At 34.2% G+C, this 14106-nt stretch overlaps 2 protein-coding genes across 3 annotated transcripts; one reads left to right on the top strand and one right to left on the bottom strand.

Annotated features, from left to right (window-relative positions):
* Positions 1-1228: 1228 nt before the first annotated feature.
* Positions 1229-5928, bottom strand: crygn1 (crystallin, gamma N1). Its single transcript, XM_079612840.1, has 4 exons — positions 5792-5928; positions 4222-4470; positions 2972-3117; positions 1229-1583 (listed from the first exon to the last, which is right to left on the bottom strand). The coding sequence occupies exons 1-4, from the start codon at positions 5810-5812 to the stop codon at positions 1448-1450; spliced, it is 552 nt and encodes a 183-aa protein (XP_079468966.1). The 5' UTR covers positions 5813-5928; the 3' UTR covers positions 1229-1447.
* Positions 5929-7253: 1325 nt separating this feature from the next.
* On the top strand, positions 7254-8733 carry ly97.3 (lymphocyte antigen 97, tandem duplicate 3). Of its 2 annotated transcripts, none has more exons than XM_079612844.1 (4): positions 7254-7413; positions 7656-7720; positions 7994-8116; positions 8221-8733. In XM_079612844.1, exons 2-4 carry the CDS (start codon positions 7672-7674, stop codon positions 8328-8330), a joined length of 282 nt encoding a protein of 93 aa, XP_079468970.1. In that variant the 5' UTR covers positions 7254-7413; positions 7656-7671; the 3' UTR covers positions 8331-8733. The 2 variants fall into 2 exon arrangements, with proteins under 2 accessions (XP_079468970.1, XP_079468969.1); XM_079612843.1 differs by having other exon boundaries at positions 7309-7413; positions 7668-7720.
* Positions 8734-14106: the final 5373 nt, after the last annotated feature.

Raw genomic sequence — 14106 nt, 5'->3', positions numbered from 1 at the left:
CCCCAGCTCTGCTGACCCCGGAGGTCATGGCTTTGTCTGCTCTGTTCCCTCCGCTGACAAAAAAACTTCAGAGGGTCACATTCCACCCCACAGACCCCCGGATACTCAGCTGCCATGGCCAAACCCAGGATATTCCCCTCTCACAGACTTACCGACACAAAGACTCGCACTGTTGTCCAAGCGAGCAGCAAGCCGGAGTGCTACCTTGAGATTTAAAGGGTTAACACAAAATAAATAAATAAAAAATCACATTAATGCCGTTCCAAACCCGTAAGACTTTTGTTCATCTTCAGAACACAAATGAAAATGTTTTTGATCAAATGTAAGAGTCCCTCAATTGACAAACTGACACTTTGACGCTTCAAAAAGTTCATAAAGAGAACTAGGCTAATCCATATTGAGCAGTTTAATCAAAATTGTCTGAAGACACTCGATCGCTTTATATGATCAACAGATTTAATTTAAGCTTGGCAAATTCATGGTCATTATATTACAGCCATTATACACTGAATTAAAAAAAAGAAAAGGAAATGGCAAGTAACACAATGAATGAAATGTGAATTTTTGAAGAAGAAATGTTGAAATAATATTTTCTTGTAAAACATAATCCAATAATCTCTGTTTCCTTTACAACTTTTTAAAAAATAACTTTTTTTCACAGTGTATAAACTATGAGAAAGACAAAAATAAATCCTATGTGCATGTTCTTGCAATACATTTCTAAAAAAAGAAAGAGATATTTGAGATACTAAATATCTGTCACATTATACCTTGTAATACATATTGGCAGAGGACTGCTGCAATGTGGGTGTTGCTATGGAGTTGTTAGGGTGTGATGGGTGGTTGCTAGGTTGTCTGTCTTCAGTTTTCTTGCATGTCTTCTGCCCCCTGGTGGATAGTTAAAACATTTTTTTTTTAATCTTGTGAAAATGTCTGCAATGCACGCGTTTCTGTTGGGGAATCTATGCTGATTTTGACCAAGGATAAAATTTGTATTATTATTGATATTTCAAAATCAACATTCACTTGCATACTATGTAAGCCTCTAATCAATATAGCCTACTTTCACTAGAGTAACACATTATTTAAAATATTAAGTTTCTGAAAAATGTTTGTGTAAAACAATTATTTAATTCAAAGAGAAATCTCACTCAATTTTCATAAATTTTTCAGAAAACGTTTAGAGAATTCCACTGAATGTTTGGAATGGGGGAAAAAACTATGAGAACTCTTTCACAATTCACTTTTATTTTTAGCTTATTGCCTCAGTACAAATACAAAATAAAACATACAAGAATATTTGTGCTAATTGCATATTCTTTTAAAATAACCGATTCACCATTGAGGATAAAAAACACATAGCTGTGTGATTCATAAATACAAATCAAAGGTAAAATTCTGATAATTTGATCTATGTTTTCATAGAGAGCAAGGCTGCTTTTAAAGTTTAGAAATAGTTGACCACTTTGCGGATAGACTGGATGTTGGGATTCTCAGCTTGCCACTCCATAAATGAGCCGTAGTTTCCTCTTTCCACAATGTACATGCGGCCACGGTAGTTCGGCTCTTCGTACATGACCCAACTAAACCAGGAGAGAGAAAGAAAGAAAGAAAGATATTTCATTTGTGATATTCATGTATGATTTATGTGAATGACGTTAAATCAGACACTGTTGTATTTGTGCATCTTTTAAATTGCACATTAAGTTGACATTTTTCAATCAAGTTAAATACTTCTACAAATGCTAAACTTGATGCGAATGTGAGGGATTCACATCGATTAAAAATATATTGAGTCTCTATGTAGTTTTGATTAAAACATATTTAATTGCTTTAAACAAGTTATAGTTGTGCAGCAGTGAGGATTAAATGATTTTATTCTGCACTTCAAAAAACGGTTTTCTTACTCAGAAATTTTGTCTTGGTTTCCAGTACCAATATATAAGCATTCTTAAAAGAGACATTTCCTTTAAAAGCAAAATGTCAGTCTTAAGATATTAAGTCTGGTTTTCTACAATAAGTTATTAAAATTAAGCGAGTTTATTCTTAACATCTGCAAAAAAATAATAGCCTAATCTTGTTTTTTTTTAACCATAAAAAAGCATAAAGTCACTTCATTTTAATAAATGTTTTCAGAAAATAAGACTTAATATCTTGTGCCTTGAATTAATAATGTTTAGATGTTTGTTTGTTTGTAGGCTACTGGAAAACTAGACAAAAATACTAGGCTATGTAAGATTTTTTTTGTTTCTAGTGCGAGCATTTTTCAACTCTTTCCCCGCCAGGGTTTTTTTTTTAAGTTGCCAGCCAGCACCAAAATTGATAATTTTCACAAAATATTCATAGCCCCCAGAATATTTTGTTGTAGAAGAACAGAGCCTGCTTAAAAAACAACAACAACAACAAAACATTTTGTTCTAGCTTCGTGCATTATTTTTTATCAACACTTGAATGTGGATAAGTTTCATAAAAAACATTTTGAACAAAAAGATGAGAAATTCACGTTTTTGTCAAATATTAGTAGGCTACGTCTGGATCGGGTTCAGAACGATGATGAAAACACAGATGGAGTCCATCAACACTAACAAACCATTCACAGTCCTACCTCGTCCTGAGTCAACATTTCATTCGGCAACGTCGGGTAGTTTTGATTTATAGCCTGTTTAACGATCGATTTATTTTTATGATTATTTTACATGTGCAAAAGCAATGCGTATATCACTTGTGTCTGCTTCTTCTTCTTCTTCTTCTGCGCCTGTGTTTTGATCGGGAGATTCAGGACTCTTTCAGTAGATGCGTAATAGCGCCCCCTACCTATACTGTATAACAGTGAAAACATGGATACATGGAAAATTCCGTCAATGGCGGGGAAAGACTAGCGTTAACTAAAGCGTTTGGGACATTGGAATAATAGTGTACATGTTCACTCATTGATTAATGAATAAAGCATTATTGGCCCTGAAGGACTTACGCGCCGTCTCCGTAGACTTTGATGGAGTTGAGGCAGTTCTGGCTGATTCCAGTGCTCTGGAGGAAGGGACAGTCGTCACACAGTTCAACACACTGACCAGTGAAGTTCGGACCCTCGAAAAGCTCCATCCTGTATTGCTCCCCGTGCTGACAGACACAGAGAACCACATTGTGACAAGGTGAGTGACACATTACAAAAAATACCATACAGTCAAGGGATAGTTCGCCCAAAAATTAAAATTCTGTCATCATTTAGCTACTTACCCTCAAGTTTTTCAAAATCTCTATGAGTTTCTTTCTTCTGAACACAAAAGATGATATTTTGAAGAATGTGGTTAACCAAACAATTGATGGACCCCATCGACATATGGGAAAAAATAATGGGGTCCATCAACTTTTTGGTTTACTGACATTTTTCAAAATATCTTCTTTTGTGTTCAGCAGAAGAAAGCCATTCATACAAGTTTTTAACAACTTCAGGGTGAGTAAATTAATTTTCATTTTTGGGTTAACTATCCATTCAAGTCTAGTTTTTCAAAAAAAAAAAAAAAAATCTGCTATCAAAATGAATCATTGGCTATCTGCTAATGGGGTCACAAAATAAACTTAATTCAAAGGGAAACCAAGTTTATTTTTCTTTCTCCACTGGTAGATATTTTTTCTTGTTTTAAGCAAAAATGTACTGAATTTTGATACATTTTTCAGAAAAAAAGACCAAATACTTAGGTAATTTTGCTTTCAAGTAAATGTATCTCGATTTAGGGATGTATATATATATATTTGTCCTGGAAAACAAATTACATTGTTCGGGATGGAACAATGTCATTTTTTTGCACTGACTTGACCTTCAATGCTACCATCCATATTAAAAGTGATAAATTATCTCATGATTTGATTGGATTGTCAAAAATGAAGACATTTTTGCATAAACAAATTATATTGAAACAAATCAAATGCAATACGAATTTTTAGTCTGGAGTCCACTTAATTTAAATAATTTAATGATGCAATGTAACAACAAATTATCGATAACACTTAAAGCCTTTATGTATAATGTATTGCAAATGTACATTATAATGCATTATATATTTTCATAAATAATTGTAACCAAAGTTAAAATGCATTATAGTATTTGCAGATTCCTTTTTATGTCTGGATTGGAATTGGTTTTCATGAATTAAAGGTTTTAAAACGAATAGATGAGTATTATGTTGTTACAACAGTAACTTTTCATTGTGTTTTCACACTCACCATTTTGATTGGCTTACAGGAGCCCATGTGATCATTGTGAGCATTCCAGCGTTGCAAATCTGGATACTCTCCTTTTTCCAGCATGTACTGCTGTCCCTTGAAATCGGGATGGTCGAAACACACCCAAGCCCCGGTCTCCACGCGGATGGAGTTCACCCTGTTCATGAAACCAAGGTCCTGGAAGTTATCACAGTCTCCAAACACCTCCAGCTTCCTGCCAGTGAAGCACTTCCCCTCGTAGAACACTATCTGCGAGAAGATGGAGGCTTGTCAGGTGCTTTATGGACTATTACTGAGGGGTTTCTTTCAATTGCAATCACTGGTGGTGTAACCGACTCTGTGAAACTGAAGCTACAACTGAGCATCGCGCTGTTGACACTTTCCATCTTCTGAAGTTCTCCTGGCATTAAACACCAGGCAAATGTAAGTTACAACAGCTTGTTTGGTCAAGTGCATTAATAATCTTTTGGTTTTACTTACTTCTGGAATAATTCTTAGCTTTAAAAACAATAACTTTCAAACATGAAACCTGTCAGAGATATGACCAACTCTTGATCATGTTTGAAGACTGTCTGAATCTTAATTAGATCCCAGTTTAGTTTAGATCCCAGAGGAGAAACTTGGTCCAAAAAAGTGGAAATGCTAAACACAAAGTACAGAAATACACAGAGTTGGATGCACACACACACACACACACACACACACACACACACACACACACACACACACGTACACGCGCGCGGATGCACACCGAACACCCAAGGATGCACACCAAACACACACACACAATAACATCATGCACAGGAATTTTTATGCTTTGCAAACATAACTGTTGTCACAAATTTTGCTTTTTAAATTGTTAAAATATGTTTTGGGTTTTTTATGTGGAAAAAAAAGGTATGACATTAACGCATAGATCAAGTTTAGTTTAAATCAAAATATTTTTTATATTTAGGGAAGCATAAGCTAAAATAAGCTGAAAATCATACTTTATATGATGTGCAATAATAGCTAAATTGGATGATGAATGAATTTGACATTATAATTTACAGCCAATAGTGCCAATTAAACCTAATAAATGATATGATGCATGTTTTTCTGTACAAAAGACTAAATGTTGTGGAAGAACATAGAAGGCTATATTCTTTCTGACACATACAAATAGCTAAAAAATAAAAAGCACTTGTTTTATATTGGGGTGTGTGAAAATATTTTATTTTAATCTATTAGAACTACTGTTGAGTCCTGTGCATTGAAATGTATAATGTAAATATATGCATTAATTTGAGAGCAAATGTGTGCATGAGAATTTTGTACAATGGCAGTAAAATAAATGATCAGCCTCCAATAATACATACTCATAAATATAAGTTCACATGCAGAACTAGTGTGCAACATTTAATGTCTCTAGATGGTATACAGGTATGTTCATGTTATATACTGTTCAAAATTGCATATGTGTGTATAAAATAATGCATATATGTATTACATATAAATGTTCTGTATTGCTTTGGTTGATCAACAGGTCAGTCAATCTTTCCCTGAAACTCCTCCAGATATGACTACTCACCTTCCCTGAATACTGTGACATCTTTCCCTGCTGGATCCTGGACAATGATCCGCTGGAGTGAGAGAGAGCAACCGGAGGGGAAGATCCGGACTGTCTGATATATGTGGCCTGTACGCGGCGAGGTTTTATCGCGAGGTTTTGCCCACAAAAGCTTCACAATGAAGAGCTTAGCGGTTTCTGCACCATGGACAGATTCTCTTACACTGGGCTCTGCTGATATTGGAGTTCAGGAGGGCGAGTTCAGAAACACTACGGCACAATCCATTGTGTTAAAGCTCCGATTTACAGTCACTGTTTGGGTGTGTGAACGACTGAAGCTGATAGACCGTCAAAACAACACAACACACACACACTCTCACTGATCAGAGCTGCAAGAACATAAACATCAAGAGAAGAACTAGACTAGAAGAGATGCACTATCTATCTATCTATCTATCTATCTATCTATCTATCTATCTGTCTGTCTGTCTATCTATTAATCTGTCCATCTATCTATCTCTCTGTCCATCTATCAATCCATCCATCAATCTAACTAACTTTTCATCTGTCTGTCCATCTATTCATCTATCTATCTATCTATCTATCTATCTATCTATCTATCTATCTATCTATCTATCTATCTATCTATCTATCTATTCATCTCTGTAATTCTATCTATCTATCCATCTCTCTCCATCTATCATCTATCCATTCATCAATCTAACTAACTATTCATCTGTCTGTCCATCTATTCATCTATCTATCTATCTATCTATCTATCTATCTATCTATCTATCTATCTATCTATCTATTCATCTCTGTAATTCTATCTATCTATCCATCTCTCTCCATCTATCATCTATCCATTCATCAATCTAACTAACTATTCATCTGTCCATCTAAATATTAATCTAACTACTAACTATCTGTCCATCTGTCTGTCTATCTATCTATCTATCTATCTATCTATCTATCTATCTATCCATCTATCTATCTATCTATCTGTCCATCTATTCATCTCTGTAATTCTATCTATCCATTCATCAATCTAATTAACTATTCATCTGTCTGTCCATCTATTCATCTATCTAACTACTAACTATCTGTCCATCTATCTATCTATCTATCTATCTGTCCATCCATCTATCTATCTATCTATCTATCTGTCCATCTATCTATCTATCTGTCCATCTATCTATCTATCTATCCATCTATCTATCTATCTATCTATCTATCTGTCCATCCATCTATCTATCTATCTATCTATCTATCTATCTATCTATCTATCTATCTATCTATCTATCTATCTATCTATCTATCTATCTATCTATCTATCTATCTATCTATCTATCTATCTATCTGTCCATCTATCTGACCCCAGCTATAAAGCTACAGTACAGGAAGGAAGGAAGTTGCAGACTTCTCTTTCAAACACAGTTACACCCATAAAGTTGATAAATACTGTTTAATTTTCTCGTGCCAAGACTATTGATATGGTTGTGTTGCATATGACCAGGCTTGGTCTGTTTGCACAAAGAAAGAGAGGAGGGAGGTGATAAGAAACTGTAGGATAAAGGTGAGGTTTCGTGTAGACATACAGACAGAAAGAGGATCAGTTTTACTCTGTCCACTGCAGTGCAAAGGTGAGTTACACAGTTTTATTCATTGAAATTATTTATGCATCATAAAACATAAGATAAAACTATATTGATCGACTCTTGGCAATATTATGGCCTTTGACCAGATACTCCTTCAGACTATTTACAGTAATGCTTTATTTTAGTGCGTTTAAGATCCTTGGGTTTGGTTTGAATTGGTTGGTTGCTGTCTAGTGAGTTTCTGTTTTTTTTTTACCAATAATAAATGAGTCGCTTCTCTTCTTCAGTTTGTTTCACAGAACGATGAAGTTCCTCGTATTGGCTGTTGTTCTCGTGCTGGTCGTAACAGGCGGTGAGTGTGATGATTGATTTCCCGTCATAAAACGGACTTCAGATCATCTATGATGCAATGAAACTCTCTGTGTGCTGAAAAATACATGAGTATATTCATACAGGAAAAGAAATAAGAAAAGTTAATACCCGTAGTTTAACTACTGTATGTTTTTGTATATGACATTCCTGAAAACGTCTATAGGACAATAGCAAAAACATGTCCAAACTAAGCTACAAGGTTAAAAAGGAAAATGGAAGTGTGATTTGAAATATTGTCCCGTGTGTGTTTAAGGCATGGCCCTGGACTGCCATCTCTGCGTCCCAGTTAAAGCAGGAGGGTCCTGTAAGGTGACCACTGTAACCTGCCCACCGGAGAAAGACGCGTGTGCCGCCGCCAAGTTTCGCAGAAGTCCATGTGAGTGTTGATGTCCATTCAGACAATAACACAAATGGCCTGTTTTTAGGCAATGCACTAATCTAAAAGATGATTTTTAAAAAATCTGGTTTTGTTTGAAACAGACGGTCATTTCCAAAAGTGCATGTCAATGTCAGACTGTGAGATGCAGAAGCAGAACGCCTACATCAACATCAAGTGCTGCCAGAAGGACTTCTGCAACACCTTTGACTGATCTGAGCCATTTGAGCCGGATTCATAAAACAGCTTTCAATAAAATAGATTACGCATGATGACCATGCTTCTGATTTGTGACTTTAAAAAAAATAAAGCAATATTTCCTCACTGAATTTTTAGTTGTGCAAGTTACAAATAAACAGTCTGTCTCAAAGTGGCAACGGGCGTTAAAAAACTAAATACATGTTTTTTTGTGATGTGAATTAGGCTACTTGCTTTTTAATACAGATCATATGAATATATCATTCTCATTCACACAAAATTGTTTATCAAATCAGTTTGCTTTGTTTTTTTAAAAGATCATTGTAAATCTGCTTTTCAAATTATGAAAATGTAAACGTTTTAAAAAATAGTTTAAGGATTTTGAAAAATGAAAACATTAAAATAAAAGCATGCTTGCATTTTTGTTGATGTGATTTACTTACACAATATCATACAAATACATTCTCATTAACACTCATACAAGAAGACTACTGAAGTTAACCTTTCCATGTTCAAACATTAAGATGAGCGAATCACATATAGTGAAAAGTTGCAATATTATTAGTGCAGATCATCTATAATACACAGATGTTAAGGGCAGCCTAACAGTGAGGTGTATGGAAGCTTGTTTCCAGCTAAGAATAAAACAATTTAAAAGATAAATGTGACTTTTTATCTCACATATGACTTTTGTTCTCGCAATTGTGAGATTATATCACGCTATTCTGAGAACAAAAGTCAGAATTATGAGATAAAAAATCGTATTATCTTTTAATAATTTATATTATGAAGATAAATTATCTTTTAAATGGTTTTATTCTTTGCTGGAAACAAGCTCCGTGTGTCGAATGTCAATATCAGAAGTAAATGTGACAGTTTTACATTTCCATAATGTCAAAATCAGATGTTTGTTACAGACTTAATTTAATAGCAAATGCCTTTTTGTCTTGTTTTTCAGTAAAAATATCTAAACATTCTTAAATTAAATGAATTTACTTGAAGAGCATGCAAAATGAAAGTGTTATTTTCTGAAAAAGAATGAATTAAAAATGAACAATACTTCTACAGCATTTATTAACATTAGTTATTAGATAATTGTAACATTTACCAATTCATTATCAAAATCAAAAGTTGTATTTGTTAACATTAGTTAATGCACTGTGAACTAACCTGAACAAAAAAGGAACAGCATTAACAAATAAATACTGTAACAAATGTATTGCTCATTGTTAGTTCATGCATTTTTTTCTTACCAAACGGACAGGTTTTTTTTTTCTTTTTTTGAAGATACAGACATACTTTTTTTTTTTTAATATCTGTAATGAAAAAGACAACAATACTAAGATTTGTTCTTTTGCAGTGACTAACATTCAATTAGCTTAGTACAATCTCAATAGCAGTAATAAAATAAGTTGAAAATGGCTTGTGTGACTGCCATATCACTGAGCTTTACATCACAGGTTTTATGTTACATAATAAGAGCATTAATCACTGATAGATCAAAAGATGAGCTTTCATGTACCGTAATATCAGTAAATAAGCCAAGAGCAGAGCTAAATCCAACAGACATTAAAACCTTGTGCACACATGTACCTTGGACCCAAAATAAACAGTTACTCACACTCTCTGGAACATTTCAAATCCAGGAAACGCTTGCAGAACAGATTCAGACACTAAACAATCGTCAAGTCTATATTGCTAAAGACTCATGACATCACCAAACCTCTCAAAAAGATATAATATATCTCTTATCCCTGAATCTGATATTCCTCCCCAGTCCCCTCAGACTCTTGTGTCCCTCAGCTTTGTTATATATTGAACTTTCCTGCCACGTCCTCACAAGATTTGAGAAGAAAACATTTGTCATTTGTCCAACACATGATGAGAAGGTATCCGTCATGTTCTCATGAGACTCGTTGGCAGACATGCGGTATAAACAATCTTTCTGACCTCTCCCGAACCATTGAAGGGGAACTGATGCTGACGGTCATTCAATAATTATACAGATTATAAAATGAAAAGATTAAAGAAAAGGGGCACAAATTGAACATAAATCCTCATCAGACCATTTTCACTGTAAAAAACATTTGATCAAAAATCATGACAACAAATGGTTTTCCATTACGGTACTTTAACTCGTCAAAATAATTTAACCAATTTTAACTTCTTTTTTTTAAGCTATAAAAGACTCAACTATAGGCAAGACTTTTTTAAATGATTGAAATTACTACACAACCAGTTTGATTATACCAAATTTAAGGCAGCAACTGAATTTAAGTTAAGTTGAATTAAGTTTTTTTTTTTAAATTTTTTTCAGTTGTTTACATTGTTTTGTATATTATTATTTGGGTAACATCACAAATGATGTTTGCAAAAATGTTTAAATAATCTAATCTAATCTAATCTAATGCAGTGTTATTTTATATTTGATTATTCAATTTCTGTACCCGAATACCGTTACACCATACCTGAAAATATTAAAGTCGTGTTTATTTAATTTGTTTAATCTTTGTTCTGTTGTATTTATTTGTGCAGTTGCGCACACTAGTCAGCAGGACTGACAGATTCAGGATTTATTATCGATTTATTATTGAATGCCAAATTCATAAATTATCACTTTGGTTCATTGGACAGGCAATAATATAAAATAATAATAAAAAAGAAAGTCCAGCCCACCGAGAATCCCGATGCTCCCGATGGCCATTCTGGGCCAGCACCACCATATTTGTGTTTCATATATAATATTTCAGAAATGTAACGTATGCCACGTTAAAAACAAGTTAAGAGTGGTTTATTGTAGAAGAACGGGACAGAACAGGATCTTGCACAAGAACATTGTACAAGCAGTACTGAAGATCTGAAGCTAATGCATGAGTAAACAATGATCAAATACACCGTTGAGCAAATGTTATCGAGCCTTGAGTGTTTAACACAGTGAACACAAACTCTGGGAATTCCTTAATTACTGGACATGATTCACTCCTGAGTGCATGACAAGTATATAAGAGATGCGAGATACACACAAGTGCTTATGAACTTATAAAACTCACACTGTCGCTTAGGAGGTAAGTTTTCACATTATTATCCAATACACATGAGATATCTGCACTACTTTAGCCTTAGAGATCAGTTGTAGGCTAAACTGCACAGATTTAATGTTTTAAATTTAAATTTAAAGGGGCTATGTGGAGTTTTCAGTGGGATCTAGCGGTGATGTTTCAGATTGCAACCAATACGTTTACAAGCGAGTGCGCGTGCTTTTTGTTTGTTTTTTAATTATAATTATGTTGATTTTGTGTTGGGCTGGTCGTTTCTTAGTATTAATGCAGGTCTCGGTCACGTCACTGGATTTCCCGGCAAATCCGACCCGGAGACTTCACATAGAAATAGGAATACTTGCTTTCAGAGGTAATAGCAAAACCCGCCAAGTGGATCATTTTATTGTGAGATTACAACCCCTTCACACACAGGCAATACAAAATGGATTCATTTTAGTAGAAAAACTCCACATAGCACCTTTAATCAGTATACAATTTAACACTTTTGTATAATTTGACGCTGTCTGTAAAGTTTTATAATTTGCCTGGTGAAAACGTAAGCTTAATCGCGTAGTAAATTAACACCAAAAAATCTCTTCAACCTGACACATGAATTGAGGAATAATTCATGTCAAATCATTTTGCAATAGATAAGATTAGGGGTTTGTTCAAAGCTCTAACACTGTGTATTAACAGTGATGCTGGACATGCAAGAACAGAGTAGTTCATTTTCCTTTAACGCCATGCTGTTTGCTATAAGCATCACTGGACACCCAGACAGCAACATAGTGTCGGCCCAGATCACGCGGATTTCACATGTACCGCCGGATCTGGGCCGCTGTGTGGGCAAGCTGATCGGCCAAAAATGAAATTCCCCCACAGGCATAATCTCAACTCAGATACTGATGAGTGTTGTTATTAATAATAATTATTATTATTTTCTCAGTCAGCTCTAATCAACAGAATAATGAAGACTTTGCTGGTGGCTCTTGTTCTTGCTCTGGTGTTGAACTATGGTGAGTTAATAACCACATAAAAAAAATTAAAACGTACCCTATTGTCTCAGTATGTTACTGAGTATGTTAATGTGATTTGTACATTACTTAAAAAAATTAATTGAAAAATTTACTTTTTTTTCCCCATTGATGTCACATGACTGCAGTTTCTGGCTCCAAATGAAGCTAGTTAGAACGGTGTCTGTTCTACAGATCATAAACGAAACGATGTTCCTAATCTAACGAATCTGACTGTGCAAACTATTGATACAACATAATCATGTTGTGACTGAAAAATCCCCATACTAAAATTTCGCAATACTGTTACTATTTCTTACAGAGAGGTTTAAAAAAAGTTGTACATCAGTGCTGATTTATGCACATGTGTGCTAATCTATTGCAGGATCTGCACTGAAATGCCACCACTGCGTTCCTCAGTCTGGAACACGCTGCACGTCATCTCAAGAGACCTGTGGCATTGGAAAAGATGCCTGTATAGCGGCCCGATTCAACTTCCCTCCCTGTGAGTTTAAACTTTAAACTTTCTCTCAGTTTCACACTAAGAAATGCATATAAATGTCCTTAAAAAAAAGTATTTATTTTTTATTTTTTATAAAATGTATTAAATCTTTATTTTTTATTAATTGTAAAATATTGAAAATAACAAAGAATGAGGAGGTGTGTCTAAACATTTGACATGAACCAGGATTTTTATAATTAACTAAAACCTTAAAACATTTTTTTATTTTTTTTATTTTATTGAAATTGTCACGAGTGGATTGCAGCAAGCATGAACGGAGTAACAAACGAACAGACTTTATTTATAATCCGCGCAACATCCAGAAGCGTAGGAGAGAAAGCAAAACCACAATATCTACAAACAAGAACTGAGGAAGGATTGAACAGGGAGTGTATACGGTATACATGGCAAACAAACAAAGAGACACAGGTGATAATCATAAGTAACCATAGAAACAAACGAGTACACAATCAGTAACCAAGGAAACCAAAGCTAAACAGAACTGGGAAACAGATGCTGTGTCAGAAATCGAATACTTCCCTTCTAGTAAAAAAAAAAGCCAGTTGCCAAGGAAACATTTCTTATTTTTATTTAGGTTAACTTGATGTATGAAAATAACTAAAAATTAAACTGAAATAAATTAATTTTACATGTAATTAAATTAATAATATCTAGAAATATACAATAAAAAAAGACAAAATTACTAAACCTTGAACTAAAAATGAAAATGGAATAAAAAAACAAAAAAAAACCTAAATTAAACTATTAATAGAAACTATATTAGTATATCATTCAAACTAAAATAACACTTACAGTGACGCTACCAAACAGAAGCAGCTGTAGTTTGATTCTTTGCATTTCATTACAGTATATGCAGATAAATGTTCACTTTGTGATTAGATCAAGTCATGATGTTCATAAACTGCTTTTATTTCTGTGTTTGATATAGTCATGGGCTTTCGGAGATGTAGCAGTAAGACAGAGTGTGCTGTTCTCCAGAATAACACCGCCATGAAGATGAAATGCTGCCAGTCGGACCTCTGCAATAACGTGGTCATTTTGTAGAATATAAAACTGCTAATAAACCTTTTATGTTTAGGCTACAATACAGTTCAAGTCAAGAGGCTTCACCAGCTCTCTGATTTATAGGGTTTATTCACGGAAAAATACAATAAATGTTTTACTCACATTGTCAGAATGTCCTCTGCTTTTTGATTCATGCAGACAGTGATACTGTAT

The sequence above is a fragment of the Phoxinus phoxinus genome (assembly GCF_949152265.1).
Source record: "Phoxinus phoxinus genome assembly, chromosome: 5".
NCBI lineage: Eukaryota > Metazoa > Chordata > Actinopteri > Cypriniformes > Leuciscidae > Phoxinus > Phoxinus phoxinus.
The sequence above is the reverse complement of the archived record's forward strand: the minus strand, read 5'-3'. Positions and strand labels throughout refer to the sequence as shown.